This window comes from Petromyzon marinus, chromosome 69 (assembly GCF_048934315.1).
Source record: "Petromyzon marinus isolate PM22_M1 ecotype Great Lakes invasive population chromosome 69, UKy_Petmar_22M1.pri1.0, whole genome shotgun sequence".
NCBI classification, from domain to species: Eukaryota; Metazoa; Chordata; class Hyperoartia; order Petromyzontiformes; family Petromyzontidae; genus Petromyzon; species Petromyzon marinus.
This window is the reverse complement of record NC_133735.1, coordinates 3410135-3426136: the sequence shown is the minus strand read 5'-3', so window position 1 is coordinate 3426136 and position 16002 is coordinate 3410135. Positions and strand designations below refer to the sequence as shown.

At 50.4% G+C, this 16002-nt stretch overlaps 1 protein-coding gene across 3 annotated transcripts in view; it reads left to right on the top strand.

Moving 5' to 3' along the window:
* Positions 1-1590: 1590 nt before the first annotated feature.
* LOC116957060 (uncharacterized) overlaps positions 1591-16002 on the top strand; it is a 33430-nt gene continuing 19018 nt past the window's right edge. For 2 of the 3 annotated variants that reach the window (XM_076054991.1, XM_076054992.1), the window contains exons 1-2: positions 1593-2092; positions 5699-5978. In XM_076054991.1, the coding sequence (XP_075911106.1) occupies positions 5727-5978 (252 nt within the window). In that variant the 5' untranslated portion in view covers positions 1593-2092; positions 5699-5726. Of the gene's footprint in view, positions 2093-5698; positions 5979-16002 lie in introns of all 3 variants that reach the window. The other variant, XM_076054993.1, reaches the window with a different exon arrangement.

Sequence of the window (16002 nt, the reverse complement as noted above, 5' to 3'; positions counted from 1 at the left end):
GAGTGGGTGAGTGAGTGGGTGAATGAGTGGCTGAGTGAGTGAGTGGCTGAGTGAGTGAGTGGCTGAGTGGGTGAGTGGCTGAGTGAGTGGCTGAGTGAGTGAGAGGCTGAGTGAGTGGCTGAGAGGCTGAGTGAGTGAGTGGCTGAGTGAGTGGGTGAGTGGCTGAGTGAGTGAGTAGCTGAGTGGGTGGCTGAGTGAGTTGGTGAGTGGCTGAGTGAGTTGGTAGGTCATTGACAAATGTGTTGAGTGGCGTGTTCATAATATAATTGGTGGTGGCCTGATCTAACCAGTGGGCAGGGCTAGTCGAATGGTTGGGCGGGGCTTGCATAATGAGGGGGTGGCTTCTCGGTTGTGGTCACGTGGTTTCTGAGAATCGTTCCGTTGAAAAACTGACGCCCACTCAGAGAGGGGAGGAGAGGGGTAATTTCACACAGACACAGAGAGACACACACACAGACAGACACACACAGACACAGAGTTTCACACAGACACACACAGACACAGAGTTTCACACAGACACACACAGACACAGAGTTTCACACAGACACACACAGACACACACACAGACACAGAGTTTCACACAGACACACACAGACACACACAGACACACACACAGACACAGAGTTTCACACAGACACACAGAGACACACACACAGACACAGAGTTTCACACAGCCACACACACAGACACAGAGTTTCACACAGACACACACACAGACACAGAGTTTCACACAGACACACAGAGACACACACACAGACACAGAGTTTCACACAGACACACAGAGACACACACACAGACACAGATTTTCACACAGACACACACACAGACACAGAGTTTCACACAGACACACAGAGACACAGACACACACACAGACACAGAGTTTCACACAGACACACAGAGACACACACACAGACACAGAGTTTCACACAGACACACAGAGACACACACACAGACACAGATTTTCACACAGACACACACACAGACACAGATTTTCACACAGACACACACAGACACACACACAGACACAGAGTTTCACACAGACACACAGAGACACACACACAGACACAGAGTTTCACACAGACACACAGAGACACACACACAGACACAGAGTTTCACACAGACACAGAGTTTCACACAGACACACAGAGACACACACACAGACACAGAGTTTCTCACAGACACACACACAGACACACACAGAGTGACACACACACAGAGTGTCACACACACAGAGAGACACCCACACAGAGACAGAGACACGCACAGTGTCACACACAGAGAGTGACACAACAAAGACAAAGACAAACAAAGATCCCCCGTATAGCCTTAACAGACTGTAGGGGCAAGTGCTGTTAGCGAGCACCTATGTAGGCCGGAACGGTACACGAGGGGGTGGGTGGCCAGCACCACGCCCGACCGCCTTTGTCTCCCCAGTGGCGATGTTTACACACCGCACCAGGTACTCATTTGAGGCTGAGTCGACCTAGGGGAGGCCCGGGACCGGTTCAGATAATCGTCACTGGTGTTGGCCGTGAGCGGGAATCGAACCCGGGTCGCCGGGTTCGTAGCGCAGTGCGCTAACCACTACACTACCGCTCCCCACATAGAGATACACACACAGAGAGACACCCACACAGAGACACACACATACACAGAGACACGCACAGTGTCACACACAGAGAGTGACACACACACAGTGTCACACACACAGTGTCACACACACAGAGCCACACACACAGAGCCACACACAGAGACACACACAGAGACACACAGGTTGTCACACACACAGAGAGTGTCACACACACACACAGAGACACACACACACAGTGTCACACACACAGAGCCACACACAAACACACACACAGAGACACAGGGTGTCACACACACACAGAGTGTCACACACACACAGAGTCTCACACACACATCTCACACACACACAGAGTCTCACACACCCACACACTACACACCCACACTATATATACACACCCACCCACTATATATACACACTACACACAGACTCACGCTCTCACTCTGCCCAGCACTGAACGCACGAGGCGAGAGAGGCGACGTCTCAAGAGAATCTCCACTGCAGGTGGTACACACACACGCACCTACACACACACACTACACCTACGCACACACCTACGCACACACCTACGCACACACCTACGCACACACCTACGCACACACCTACGCACACACCTACAAAGATAAAGATCCCCCGTATAGTCTTAACAGACTGTAGGGGCAAGTGCTGTTAGCGAGCACCTTTGAAGGCCGGAACGGTACACGAGGGGGTGGGTGGCCAGCACCACGCCCGACCGCCTTACTCTCCCCAGTGGCAATGTTTGTATGCACCGCACCAGGTACTCATTTGAGGCTGAGTCGACCTAGGGGAGGCCCAGGACCGGTTCAGATAATCGTCACTGGTGTTGGCCGTGAGCGGGAATCGAACCCGAGTCACCAAGTTCATAGCGCAGCGCGCTAACCGCTACACTGCCCGCTAATCAATCAACTATTTGGAAAGTGAATTAGCCACACATTCACCCCAGCGTCCAGCAGTTACGCCCACGGGCGATTTGAACTCACGCGAATGTCTTAATTAAAGTTATATTTGTCATGAAAGCCTCGGTCAAGTGTCAATCATTTATGGTGCGCTGCATTCGTCATGTTTGTGGTAGCTTTCATTCATTGCATATTCGTATAGTGGAGTGTATAGATGTATTTGCCTTATTAGCGTTGCACTGATGAACGTGCAAGCAGTTTTATTACCGTGGGCTTTCATTCACGGTGAGTGTCGTCGTGAGCAAGAGGAAGGGTTGCGGATTGTTTTCTGGGGGGGGGGGGGGGCCCTGGAAGATTTGGGCCCCCCCCAATCTTGACTCCATGGCTATGGCCTTGTCTTAAAGTGACTACCCGCAACAGAAAGATCCAGGAAAAAAACAGCAAAGTCTTCGAGAAAAAGCACCGTATATTAACGCTGTGTGCAAAAATCCCAGTGGGATGCAAGTCAAACAATAACACCCATAAGACGATGTAGATTCAAGTTATCAGGCTAACTCTGTACTACAACAAACAAACATGGCTTAACCAAAACGTTTTCAAATTCACCAAAATAAAACTATAAAAAAACAATGTAACAGTGATCATAGGAACTGTGATTCAAATTTAACAATAAACGATATCTACAGCCATGATTGGCTGCATGAGTCCATAACAGCAGGAGTATCAGTAGCAGAATCAACATTTTTTCAATGCACCTTTAAAGATCAACACACTAAAATCAAAACTCAAGATCTCACTTTTTCAGCGGTCATCCGGAACGATACATTGGATTTCAGGCCATACTGAATAGCAGTGGCAGCTAGGGGTGTACAGCAGTTTATTGGCAATAGCATTCCAGACCCTGGTGGCATCAATATAAAAGGCCCTTCCAAAAAGTATTTGTACGGCAATGAGGAATGTGAAGCTGGTAATGAGCCTTAGGTCACTTTTGCTCTTCGAAACAGTGAGGAGATCCACCAGGTAGTCTGCTGATTTTCTTTTAAGTACCTCGCCTGGTTTACAGGAGGTCTATGTGGAGTCTGTGTCTCTCTCTCATCATCATCACAGTGGCTATGAGATGTTGACTACCTCGCCTGGTCTACAGGAGGTATATGTGAAGTCTGCGTCTCTCTCTCATCATCATCACAGTGGCTAGGAGATGTTGACTACCTCGCCTGGTCTACAGGAGGTCTATGTGGAGTCTGCGTCTCTCTCTCATCATCATCACAGTGGCTAGGAGATGTTCACTACCTCGCCTGGTATACAGGAGGTCTATGTGGGGTCTGCGTCTCTCTCATCATCATCACGGTGGCTAGGAGATGTTGACTACCTCGCCTGGTCTACAGGAGGTCTATGTGGAGTCTGTGTCTCTCTCATCATCATCACAGTGGCTAGGAGATGTTGACTACCTCGCCTGGTACACAGGAGGTCTATGTGGAGTCTGTGTCTCTCTCTCATCATCATCACAGTGGCTATGAGATGTTGACTACCTCGCCTGGTATACAGGAGGTCTATGTGGAGTCTGCGTCTCTCATCATCATCACGGTGGCTATGAGATGTTGACTACTTCGCCCGGTGTACAGGAGGTCTATGTGGAGTCTGCATCTCTCTCTCATCATCATCATCACGGTGGCTATGAGATGTTAACTACCTCGCCTGGTGTACAGGAGGTCTATGTGGAGTCTGCATCTCTCTCATCATCATCACGGTGGCTAGGAGATGTTAACTACCTCGCCTGATGGTGGTGATGATGATGGTGATGATGGTGATGATGATGGTGATGATGGTGATGATGATGATGGTGATGATGATGGTGATGATGAAGATGGTGATGATGGTGATGATGGTGATGATCATGATGATGATAATGGTGATGATGATGGTGATGATGGTGATAATGAAGATGATGATGATGGTGATGATGAAGATGATGATGGTGATGATGATGATGAAGATGGTGATCATGATGGTGATGATGATGGTGATGACAGGTGGCAGTTCAGTTTCTTCGTCAGTGAATCGACAATCCGTGACGATGCGCCAATTGTCCAATTCTTTGGAAACCCCCACCCTCGAACTGCGTGCCCTCAAGAAGGCCCGTTGCCTGAAACGCCGCCTGTGGTCGTGAAGGGAAACGCGCTGAGCGACTCACCCGGGCAGCCGCTCCATGGAGCATTGCTCCTCGTACTGTACCACGTACCGTGCCGCGTACCGTACTGTACCATTCCGCGTACCGTACCATGTACCGTGCCGCGTACCGTACTGTACCATTCTGCGTACCGTACTGTACCATGTACCGTGCCGCGTACCATACTGTACCATGTACCGTGCCGCGTACCGTACTGTACCATTCCGCGTACCGTACTGTACCATGTACCGTGCCGCGTACCGTACTGTACCATGTACCGTGCCGCGTACCGTACTGTACCATGTACCGTGCCGCGTACCATACTGTACCATTCCGCGTACTGTACCATGTACCGTGCCGCGTACCGTACTGTACCATGTACCGTGCCGTGTACCGTACTGTACCATTCCGCGTACTGTACCGCGTACCGTACCACGTACCGTACCACGTACCGTACCGTACCACGTACTGTACCACGTACCGTACCACGTACCATACCGCGTACCGTACCGCGTACCGTACCACGTACCGTACCACGTACTGTACCGTACCGCGTACCATACCACGTACCGTACCACGTACCATACCACGTACCACGTACCGTACCACGTACCACGTACCGTACCATACCGTACCGCGTACCGTACCACGTACCGTACCACGTACTGTACCGTACCGCGTACCATACCACGTACCGTACCACGTACCATACCACGTACCACGTACCATACCGTACCACGTACCGTACCACGTACCATACCACGTACCGTACCACGTACCGTACCGCGTACCGTACCACGTACCGTACCACGTACTGTACCGTACCGCGTACCATACCACGTACCACGTACCGTATCACGTACCACGTACCGTACCGCGTACCGTACCACGTACCACGTACCGCGTACCGTACCACGTACCACGTACCGTATCACGTACCACGTACCGTACCATATCGTACTGAAGCAGTCCATTGCCGAGCGCTCACGGAGCGCATCGCGAACCTCTCCCCCACCCCCCGCCCAGTGGGAGAGACGAAGGCGGTGGCGTGACCATGAGGGCCTCCGCCTCCTCCGCCTCCTCCGCCTCCTCCGCCTCCTGCTCCTCCGCCTCCTGCTCCTCCGCCTCCTCGTCGTCGTCGAGGCGAGGCCGCAAGGGCCTCAAGGCGTGGCTGCTGGAGCAGGTGGACAGCGGCCGCTACCCCGGCCTGCGCTGGGAGGAGGGCACCGGCCATTCGCTCTTCCGCCTGCCGTGGAAGCACGCGTCCAAGCACGACTACACGGACGCCGACTCGGCCCTCTTCAGGGTGAGGAGGGCCGGGGGCCGGGGGGCCGGGGGGCCGGGGGGCCCCGCACGGCCACGGCCGGTGTGGCCGGCCTGGGCTCCATCCCGACCCTGACGATGCCTGCTGCTGTCTATGTGGAGTCTGCGTCTCTCTCATCATCATCACGGTGGCTAGGAGATGTTGACTACCTCGCCTGGTCTACAGGAGGTCTATGTGGAGTCTGCATCTCTCTCTCATCATCATCACAGTGGCTAGGAGATGTTGACTACCTCGCCTGGTCTACAGGAGGTCTATGTGGAGTCTGTGTCTCTCTCTCATCATCATCACGGTGGCTAGGAGATGTTGACTACCTCGCCTGGTATACAGGAGGTCTATGTGGAGTCTGCGTCTCTCATCATCATCACAGTGGCTAGGAGATGTTGACTACCTCGCCTGGTATACAGGAGGTCTATGTGGAGTCTGTGTCTCATCATCATCACGGTGGCTAGGAGATGTTAACTACCTCGCCTGGTATACAGGAGGTCTATGTGGAGTCTGCGTCTCTCTCTCATCATCATCACAGTGGCTAGGAGATGTTGACTACCTCGCCTGGTCTACAGGAGGTCTATGTGGAGTCTGCGTCTCTCATCATCATCATCATCACGGTGGCTAGGAAATGTTGACTACCTCGCCTGGTCTACAGGAGGTCTATGTGGAGTCTGCGTCTCTCTCTCATCATCATCACGGTGGCTATGAGATGTTGACTACCTCGCCTGGTCTACAGGAGGTCTATGTGGAGTCTGCGTCTCTCTCTCATCATCATCACGGTGGCTAGGAGATGTTGACTACCTCGCCTGGTCTACAGGAGGTCTATGTGGAGTCTGTGTCTCTCTCATCATCATCATCACCACGGTGGCTAGGAGATGTTGACTACCTCGCCTGGTCTACAGGAGGTCTATGCGGAGTCTGTGTCTCTCTCTCATCATCATCACGGTGGCTAGGAGATGTTGACTACCTCGCCTGGTCTACAGGAGGTCTATGTGGAGTCTGTGTCTCATCATCATCATCACGGTGGCTAGGAGATGTTGACTACCTCGCCTGGTCTACAGGAGGTCTATGTGGAGTCTGTGTCTCTCTCTCATCATCATCACGGTGGCTAGGAGATGTTGACTACCTCGCCTGGTCTACAGGAGGTCTATGTGGAGTCTGTGTCTCTCTCTCATCATCATCACGGTGGCTAGGAGATGTTGACTACCTCGCCTGGTCTACAGGAGGTCTATGTGGAGTCTGCGTCTCTCTCTCATCATCATCACGGTGGCTAGGAGATGTTGACTACCTCGCCTGGTCTACAGGAGGTCTATGCGGAGTCTGCGTCTATCATCATCACGGTGGTTATGAGATGTTGACTACCTCGCCTGGTCTACAGGAGGTCTATGTGGAGTCTGCGTCTCTCTCTCATCATCATCACGGTGGCTAGGAGATGTTGACTACCTCGCCTGGTCTACAGGAGGTCTATGTGGAGTCTGTGTCTCATCATCATCACAGTGGTTATGAGATGTTGACTACCTCGCCTGGTCTACAGGAGGTCTATGTGGAGTCTGCGTCTCTCTCTCATCATCATCACGGTGGCTAGGAGATGTTGACTACCTCGCCTGGTCTACAGGAGGTCTATGCGGAGTCTGCGTCTATCATCATCACGGTGGTTATGAGATGTTGACTACCTCGCCTGGTATACAGGAGGTCTATGTGGAGTCTGCGTCTCTCTCTCATCATCATCACAGTGGCTAGGAGATGTTGACTACCTCGCCTGGTCTACAGGAGGTCTATGTGGAGTCTGCGTCTCTCTCTCTCATCATCATCACGGTGGCTAGGAGATGTTGACTACCTCGCCTGGTCTACAGGAGGTCTATGTGGAGTCTGTGTGTCATCATCATCACAGTGGTTATGAGATGTTGACTACCTCGCCTGGTCTACAGGAGGTCTATGTGGAGTCTGCGTCTCTCTCTCATCATCATCATCACGGTGGCTAGGAGATGTTGACTACCTCGCCTGGTCTACAGGAGGTCTATGTGGAGTCTGCGTCTCTCTCTCATCATCATCACGGTGGTTAGGAGATGTTGACTACCTCGCCTGGTCTACAGGAGGTCTATGTGGAGTCTGTGTCTCATCATCATCACAGTGGTTATGAGATGTTGACTACCTCGCCTGGTCTACAGGAGGTCTATGTGGAGTCTGCGTCTCTCTCTCATCATCATCATCACGGTGGCTAGGAGATGTTGACTACCTCGCCTGGTCTACAGGAGGTCTATGTGGAGTCTGCGTCTCTCTCATCATCATCACGGTGGCTATGAGATGTTGACTACCTCGCCTGGTCTACAGGAGGTCTATGTGGAGTCTGTGTCACTCTCATCATCATCATCACAGTGGCTATGAGATGTTGACTACCTCGCCTGGTCTACAGGAGGTCTATGTGGAGTCTGTGTCTCATCATCATCACAGTGGCTAGGAGATGTTGACTACCTCGCCTGGTCTACAGGAGGTCTATGTGGAGTCTGTGTCTCTCTCTCATCATCATCACGGTGGATAGGAGATGTTGACTACCTCGCCTGGTCTACAGGAGGTCTATGTGGAGTCTGCGTCTCTCATCATCATCACGGTGGCTATGAGATGTTGACTACCTCGCCTGGTCTACAGGAGGTCTATGTGGAGTCTGCGTCTCTCATCATCATCACGGTGGCTATGAGATGTTGACTACCTCGCCTGGTCTACAGGAGGTCTATGTGGAGTCTGCGTCTCTCTCTCTCTCATCATCATCACGGTGGCTAGGAGATGTTGACTACCTCACCTGGTCTACAGGAGGTCTATGTGGAGTCTGCGTCTCTCATCATCATCACGGTGGCTAGGAGATGTTAACTACCTCGCCTGGTCTACAGGAGGTCTATGTGGAGTCTGCGTCTCTTTCATCATCATCACGGTGGCTATGAGATGTTGAATACCTCGCCTGGTCTACAGGAGGTCTATGTGGAGTCTGCGTCTCTCATCATCATCACGGTGGCTAGGAGATGTTGACTACCTCGCCTGGTATACAGGAGGTCTATGCGGAGTCTGCGTCTCTCTCATCATCATCACCACGGTGGCTATGAGATGTTGACTACCTCGCCTGGTACACAGGAGGTCTATGCGGAGTCTGCGTCTCTCTCTCATCATCATCACGGTGGCTAGGAGATGTTGACTACCTCGCCTGGTCTACAGGAGGTCTATGTGGAGTCTGTGTCTCTCATCATCATCACGGTGGCTATGAGATGTTGACTACCTCGCCTGGTCTACAGGAGGTCTGTGTGGAGTCTGCGTCTCTCATCATCATCATCACGGTGGCTAGGAGATGTTAACTACCTCGCCTGGTATACAGGAGGTCTATGTGGAGTCTGCGTCTCTCATCATCATCATCACGGTGGCTAGGAGATGTTAACTACCTCGCCTGGTCTACAGGAGGTCTATGTGGAGTCTGCGTCTCTCATCATCACGGTGGCTAGGAGATGTTGACTACCTCGCCTGGTCTACAGGAGGTCTATGTGGAGTCTGTGTCTCTCTCTCATCATCATCACGGTGGCTAGGAGATGTTGACTACCTCGCCTGGTCTACAGGAGGTCTATGTGGAGTCTGCGTCTCTCATCATCATCACGGTGGCTATGAGATGTTGACTACCTCGCCTGGTCTACAGGAGGTCTATGTGGAGTCTGCGTCTCTCATCATCATCACGGTGGCTATGAGATGTTGACTACCTCGCCTGGTCTACAGGAGGTCTATGTGGAGTCTGCGTCTCTCTCTCTCTCATCATCATCACGGTGGCTAGGAGATGTTGACTACCTCGCCTGGTCTACAGGAGGTCTATGTGGAGTCTGTGTCTCTCATCATCACCACGGTGGCTATGAGATGTTGACTACCTCGCCTGGTCTACAGGAGGTCTATTTGGAGTCTGTGTCTCTCTCATCATCATCATCACCACGGTGGCTAGGAGATGTTGACTACCTCGCCTGGTCTACAGGAGGTCTATGCGGAGTCTGCGTCTCTCTCTCATCATCATCACGGTGGCTAGGAGATGTTGACTACCTCGCCTGGTCTACAGGAGGCCTATGTGGAGTCTGCGTCTCTCTCATCATCATCACAGTGGCTAGGAGATGTTGACTACCTCGCCTGGTCTACAGGAGGTCTATGTGGAGTCTGCGTCTCTCTCATCATCATCACGGTGGCTAGGAGATGTTAAATACCTCGCCTGGTCTACAGGAGGTCTATGTGGAGTCTGTGTCTCTCATTATAATCACGGTGGCTATGAGATGTTGACTACCTCGCCTGGTATACAGGAGGTCTATGTGGAGTCTGCATCTCTCTCATCATCATCATCGCGGTGGCTAGGAGATGTTAACTACCTCGCCTGGTCTACAGGAGGTCTATGCGGAGTCTGCGTCTATCATCATCATTACGGTGGCTAGGAGATGTTGACTACCTCGCCTGGTCTACAGGAGGTCTATGTGGAGTCTGCGTCTCTCTCATCACCATCACGGTGGCTAGGAGATGTTGACTACCTCGCCTGGTCTACAGGAGGTCAATGTGGAGTCTGCGTCTCTCTCATCATCATCACGGTGGCTAGGAGATGTTAACTACCTCGCCTGGTCTACAGGAGGTCTATGTGGAGTCTGCGTCTCTCATCATCACGGTGGCTAGGAGATGTTGACTACCTCGCCTGGTCTACAGGAGGTCTATGTGGAGTCTGCGTCTCTCATCATCATCACGGTGGCTATGAGATGTTGACTACCTCGCCTAGTCTACAGGAGGTCTATGTGGAGTCTGCGTCTCTCATCATCATCATGGTGGCTATGAGATGTTGACTACCTCGCCTGGTCTACAGGAGGTCTATGCGGAGTCTGCGTCTCTCTCATCATCATCACCACGGTGGCTATGAGATGTTGACTACCTCGCCTGGTACACAGGAGGTCTATGCGGAGTCTGCGTCTCTCTCTCATCATCATCACGGTGGCTAGGAGATGTTGACTACCTCGCCTGGTCTACAGGAGGTCTATGTGGAGTCTGTGTCTCTCATCATCATCACGGTGGCTATGAGATGTTGACTACCTCGCCTGGTCTACAGGAGGTCTGTGTGGAGTCTGCGTCTCTCATCATCATCATCACGGTGGCTAGGAGATGTTAACTACCTCGCCTGGTATACAGGAGGTCTATGTGGAGTCTGCGTCTCTCATCATCATCATCACGGTGGCTAGGAGATGTTAACTACCTCGCCTGGTCTACAGGAGGTCTATGTGGAGTCTGCGTCTCATCATCACGGTGGCTAGGAGATGTTGACTACCTCGCCTGGTCTACAGGAGGTCTATGTGGAGTCTGTGTCTCTCTCTCATCATCATCACGGTGGCTAGGAGATGTTGACTACCTCGCCTGGTCTACAGGAGGTCTATGCGGAGTCTGCGTCTCTCATCATCATCACGGTGGCTATGAGATGTTGACTACCTCGCCTGGTCTACAGGAGGTCTATGTGGAGTCTGCGTCTCTCATCATCATCACGGTGGCTAGGAGATGTTGACTACCTCGCCTGGTCTACAGGAGGTCTATGTGGAGTCTGCGTCTCTCTCTCTCTCATCATCATCACGGTGGCTAGGAGATGTTGACTACCTCGCCTGGTCTACAGGAGGTCTATGTGGAGTCTGCGTCTCTCATCATCATCACGGTGGCTAGGAGATGTTAACTACCTCGCCTGGTCTACAGGAGGTCTATGTGGAGTCTGCGTCTCTTTCATCATCATCACGGTGGCTATGAGATGTTGAATACCTCGCCTGGTCTACAGGAGGTCTATGTGGAGTCTGCGTCTCTCATCATCATCACGGTGGCTAGGAGATGTTGACTACCTCGCCTGGTCTACAGGAGGTCTATGCGGAGTCTGCGTCTCTCTCATCATCATCACCACGGTGGCTATGAGATGTTGACTACCTCGCCTGGTACACAGGAGGTCTATGCGGAGTCTGCGTCTCTCTCTCATCATCATCACGGTGGCTAGGAGATGTTGACTACCTCGCCTGGTCTACAGGAGGTCTATGTGGAGTCTGCGTCTCTCTCATCATCATCACGGTGGCTAGGAGATGTTAAATACCTCGCCTGGTATACAGGAGGTCTATGTGGAGTCTGTGTCTCATCATCATTACGGTGGCTAGGAGATGCTGACTACCTCGCCTGGTCTACAGGAGGTCTATGTGGAGTCTGTGTCTCATCATCATCACAGTGGTTATGAGATGTTGACTACCTCGCCTGGTATACAGGAGGTCTATGCGGAGTCTGCGTCTCTCTCATCATCATCACAGTTGCTAGGAGATGTTGACTACCTCGCCTGGTCTACAGGAGGTCTATGTGGAGTCTGCGTTTCTCTCATCATCATCACAGTGGCTAGGAGATGTTGACTACCTCGCCTGGTACACAGGAGGTCTACGTGGAGTCTCCGTCTCTCTCTCATCATCATCACGGTGGCTAGGAGATGTTAAATACCTCGCCTGGTCTACAGGAGGTCTATGTGGAGTCTGCGTCTCTCTCCCCATGGTGGTCACTGCGTGGATTTGTCTCCGGGTCCTCCGGTTCCCCCCCCTCCACATTTAGAATCCACGCCGCAACGCGTTCAGAGTGTTTGGCTGCTGCTCGACATTTCCACGTGACGATGAGCTGCTGGCGTTTGTGATGGGCAGGTCGCTTCTGATAAAGCCCCATAGAGCTCAGTGGGCCTCACCTGTAACACAGAACATATTCATACTCTTTGGTTCTTTCGGTAAAGCCACGCAGGTAAAAAAACAATAGATCACGTGACGTTTCGATCGCAACACAAGCGACCGTCATCAGGTGGGACAACCACAGCAATACAAAACTGCTGAAGTAGGCGAGAGGTCTGCCGTGGCACGAGGTTATAGAGGCGGCCTCGACAGTCGGGGGGAGCGAGTAGGGGGGGGGAGGAGGGGCAGACAGTGGACCCTGCGGTAGAGCACAGGTCACTGGAGTATAGATCGGAGAGAGAGATGCACAGAGAGAGAGAGACCCAGAGAGTCGGAAATAACAGCTGACATAGACAGGTAGGATGGAAGCATCACAGTCAGTTAAGACTTTACCTAGTTAATAACGTCCGTCCAATTATTGCTCAGTTTGTACCCATCTTCTCGGTTGAAGTTGTGTCTGTGTTTATACATCTGGATGGCTTCATGAACAAATCTCTGAGGGTAGCCGGTAGGTTTGCAGAGTACCTCCGTTTTGGAAAAATCAATTTCGTGTGAGCCCACAGCATTAAAACAATGATCAGTAACGGCAGAGGTATTGGTCCTACCGTGTTTCAGATCTGCCTTGTGTTCACGAACGCGGTCCGAGACATGTCATTTCATTTCCCCAATGTTACTGCTGCCGCAGCCACAACTCAGTTTGCAGACACCCGGGTATTGCATGTCAGGAATCACATCCTTTACAGATGGGATTAAATCACGGATGTTGTGTACTGTGTTGAAACGAACCTGGATCTTGATGGTATTGGTTGGATCCTCAGATGGTTGCCTCCCCATGGCTGGCCAGACAGCTTTGTGGATTGTATGGTCAGAATATCATCCTGAGAGCTTGGTGTGCGTGCTCCAACTCACTGGCTAGGTGGTGCTGGTCGGAGATGCAATGTGCCCTATTGTGTAGTGTTTTGATGAAGGAATTCTTCTGGGCTGGATGGTGGTGGGAGTCAGGCTATAGATAGGCATCTGTGTGGGTGGCTTTCCTGTAGACAGAGTGTCCCAACGAGCCATCAGGTCTCTTCTCGAGAAAAACTTCCAGGAATGGTCGCGCAGACAGCTTTGCGGACGGTATGGTCAGAATATCATCCTGAGAGCTTGGTGTGCGTGCTCCAACTCACTGGCTAGGTGGTGCTGGTCGGAGATGCAATGTGCCCTATTGTGTAGTGTTTTGATGAAGGAATTCTTCTGGGCTGGATGGTGGTGGGAGTCAGGCTATAGATAGGCATCTGTGTGGGTGGCTTTCCTGTAGACAGAGTGTCCCAACGAGCCATCAGGTCTCTTCTCGAGAAAAACATCCAGGAATGGTCGCTTGCCATCCTTTCCATGGTGCATTTGATGGATGGGTGTATGGAATTGATGTGGTTGAGAAATTGGTTCAGTGCTGGCAGGCCATGTGGTCAAATGACGAACGTGTCACCTACGCATCTCTTCCACAAGGAAGGACGTAGGGTGGATGTCTGGAAGGCATCTGTCTCAAATTTCTCCATGAAAACATTCGCTACCACTGGCGATAAGGGAGAACCCATTGGGGTACCTTAATTTTGTTCGTAGAATGTACCATTCCAGGTGAAGTGAGTGCTGGTAAGGCAGTGCCTTACCAAAGTTGGTACATCTGGATTCAGTCCCTGTTGGACCAAGTCTTCAATGATTGCAATGCTGTCAGGTACAGGTACCTTGGTGAACAGGGAGACTACATCGAAACTGATAAGCAAATAATCTGGAGACAGTGAGATGTCCTTCATGAGAGAAACCAAGTGGGCTGAGTTAAGTACTGCTGAGGTGGTCTTGCCCGTAAAAGGAAGCAGGGTCTCAGATAGAAATGGGGCCAGTTTGTAGGTGGGCGAGTTGATGGTGGAGACGATTGGACAGAGCGGGGTAGCTTCTTTGTGGATCTTTGGAAGGCAATAAAATCTGGGCGGTCTAGCAGCCGAAGGTTTTAGAGAGAGCTGCTTGGACGAATCGGTAAGAGAAGTGGAATGAGTGATGACAGTGTTGGTTCTTGTAGCTAGGCGGTTGGTGGGATCTCTGTTGATTTTGGTATAGCTGCCATCATTAAGAAGGTCCTGAATTTTGTTGTTGTAAGTGGTTTTATCCATGATGACAGCGGCATTGCCCTTGTCGGCTGAGAGGATGACAATGTCATCTCTGTTTTTTTTAATTGAGAGTTCAAAACACTCGTCCTTACTGATGTTGCTAATGGGTTTCCTAGCGTTTTTGAGGATAGCAGCGATTTTAGATCTAGCCACGTCTGCCGGGATGTGTCCCAAGCCTTTGAGGGCTACGTCGACCTGGGAGATTATATCATCCACTGGATATTATATCATCCACTGGGATGTGTTTAGGGGTGACTGTGAAATTCAACCCTTTAGCTAGTACCGATTTTAGGCTGTCGGAAATTGGGCTGTTACTCTGATTGATGACAATCTTGTTAACATGTTACTATGATTGATGACAATCTTGTTAACACGTTACTCTGATTGATGACAATCTTGTTAACACGTTACTATGATTGATGACAATCTTGTTAACATGTTACTATGATTGATGACAATCTTGTTAACATGTTACTATTATTGATGACAATCTTGTTAACATGTTACTATGATTGATGACAATCTTGTTAACATGTTACTATGATTGATGACAATCTTGTTAACATGTTACTATGATTGATGACAATCTTGTTAACATGGTACTATGATTGATGACAATCTTGTTAACATGTTACTATGATGACAATCTTGTTAACATGTTACTCTGATTGATGACAATCTTGTTAACATGTTACTATGATTGATGACTATCTTGTTAACATGCTACTATGATTGATGACAATCTTGTTAACATGCTACTATGATTGATGACAATCTTGTTAACATGTTACTATGATTGATGACAATCTTGTTAACATGTTACTATGATTGATGACAATCTTGTTAACATTTTACTATGATGAGAATCTTGTTAACATGTTACTCTGATTGATGACAATCTTGTTAACATGTTACTATCATTGATGACAATCTTGTTAACATGCTACTCTGATTGATGACAATCTTGTTAACATGTTACTCTGATTGATGACAATCTTGTTAACTTTACATTTGGTTGACATTGAAGTAGCTGAAGTAACTATCATGTTATCGACATGGTCCCAATCAGATGTGGACATTATTCCTGTTAATTCTAAGTGTGATTGTAAGAGAACCTTGTCTGAATCATCAAGTTCAAATCGGAGCAATCTTATTCTCTCT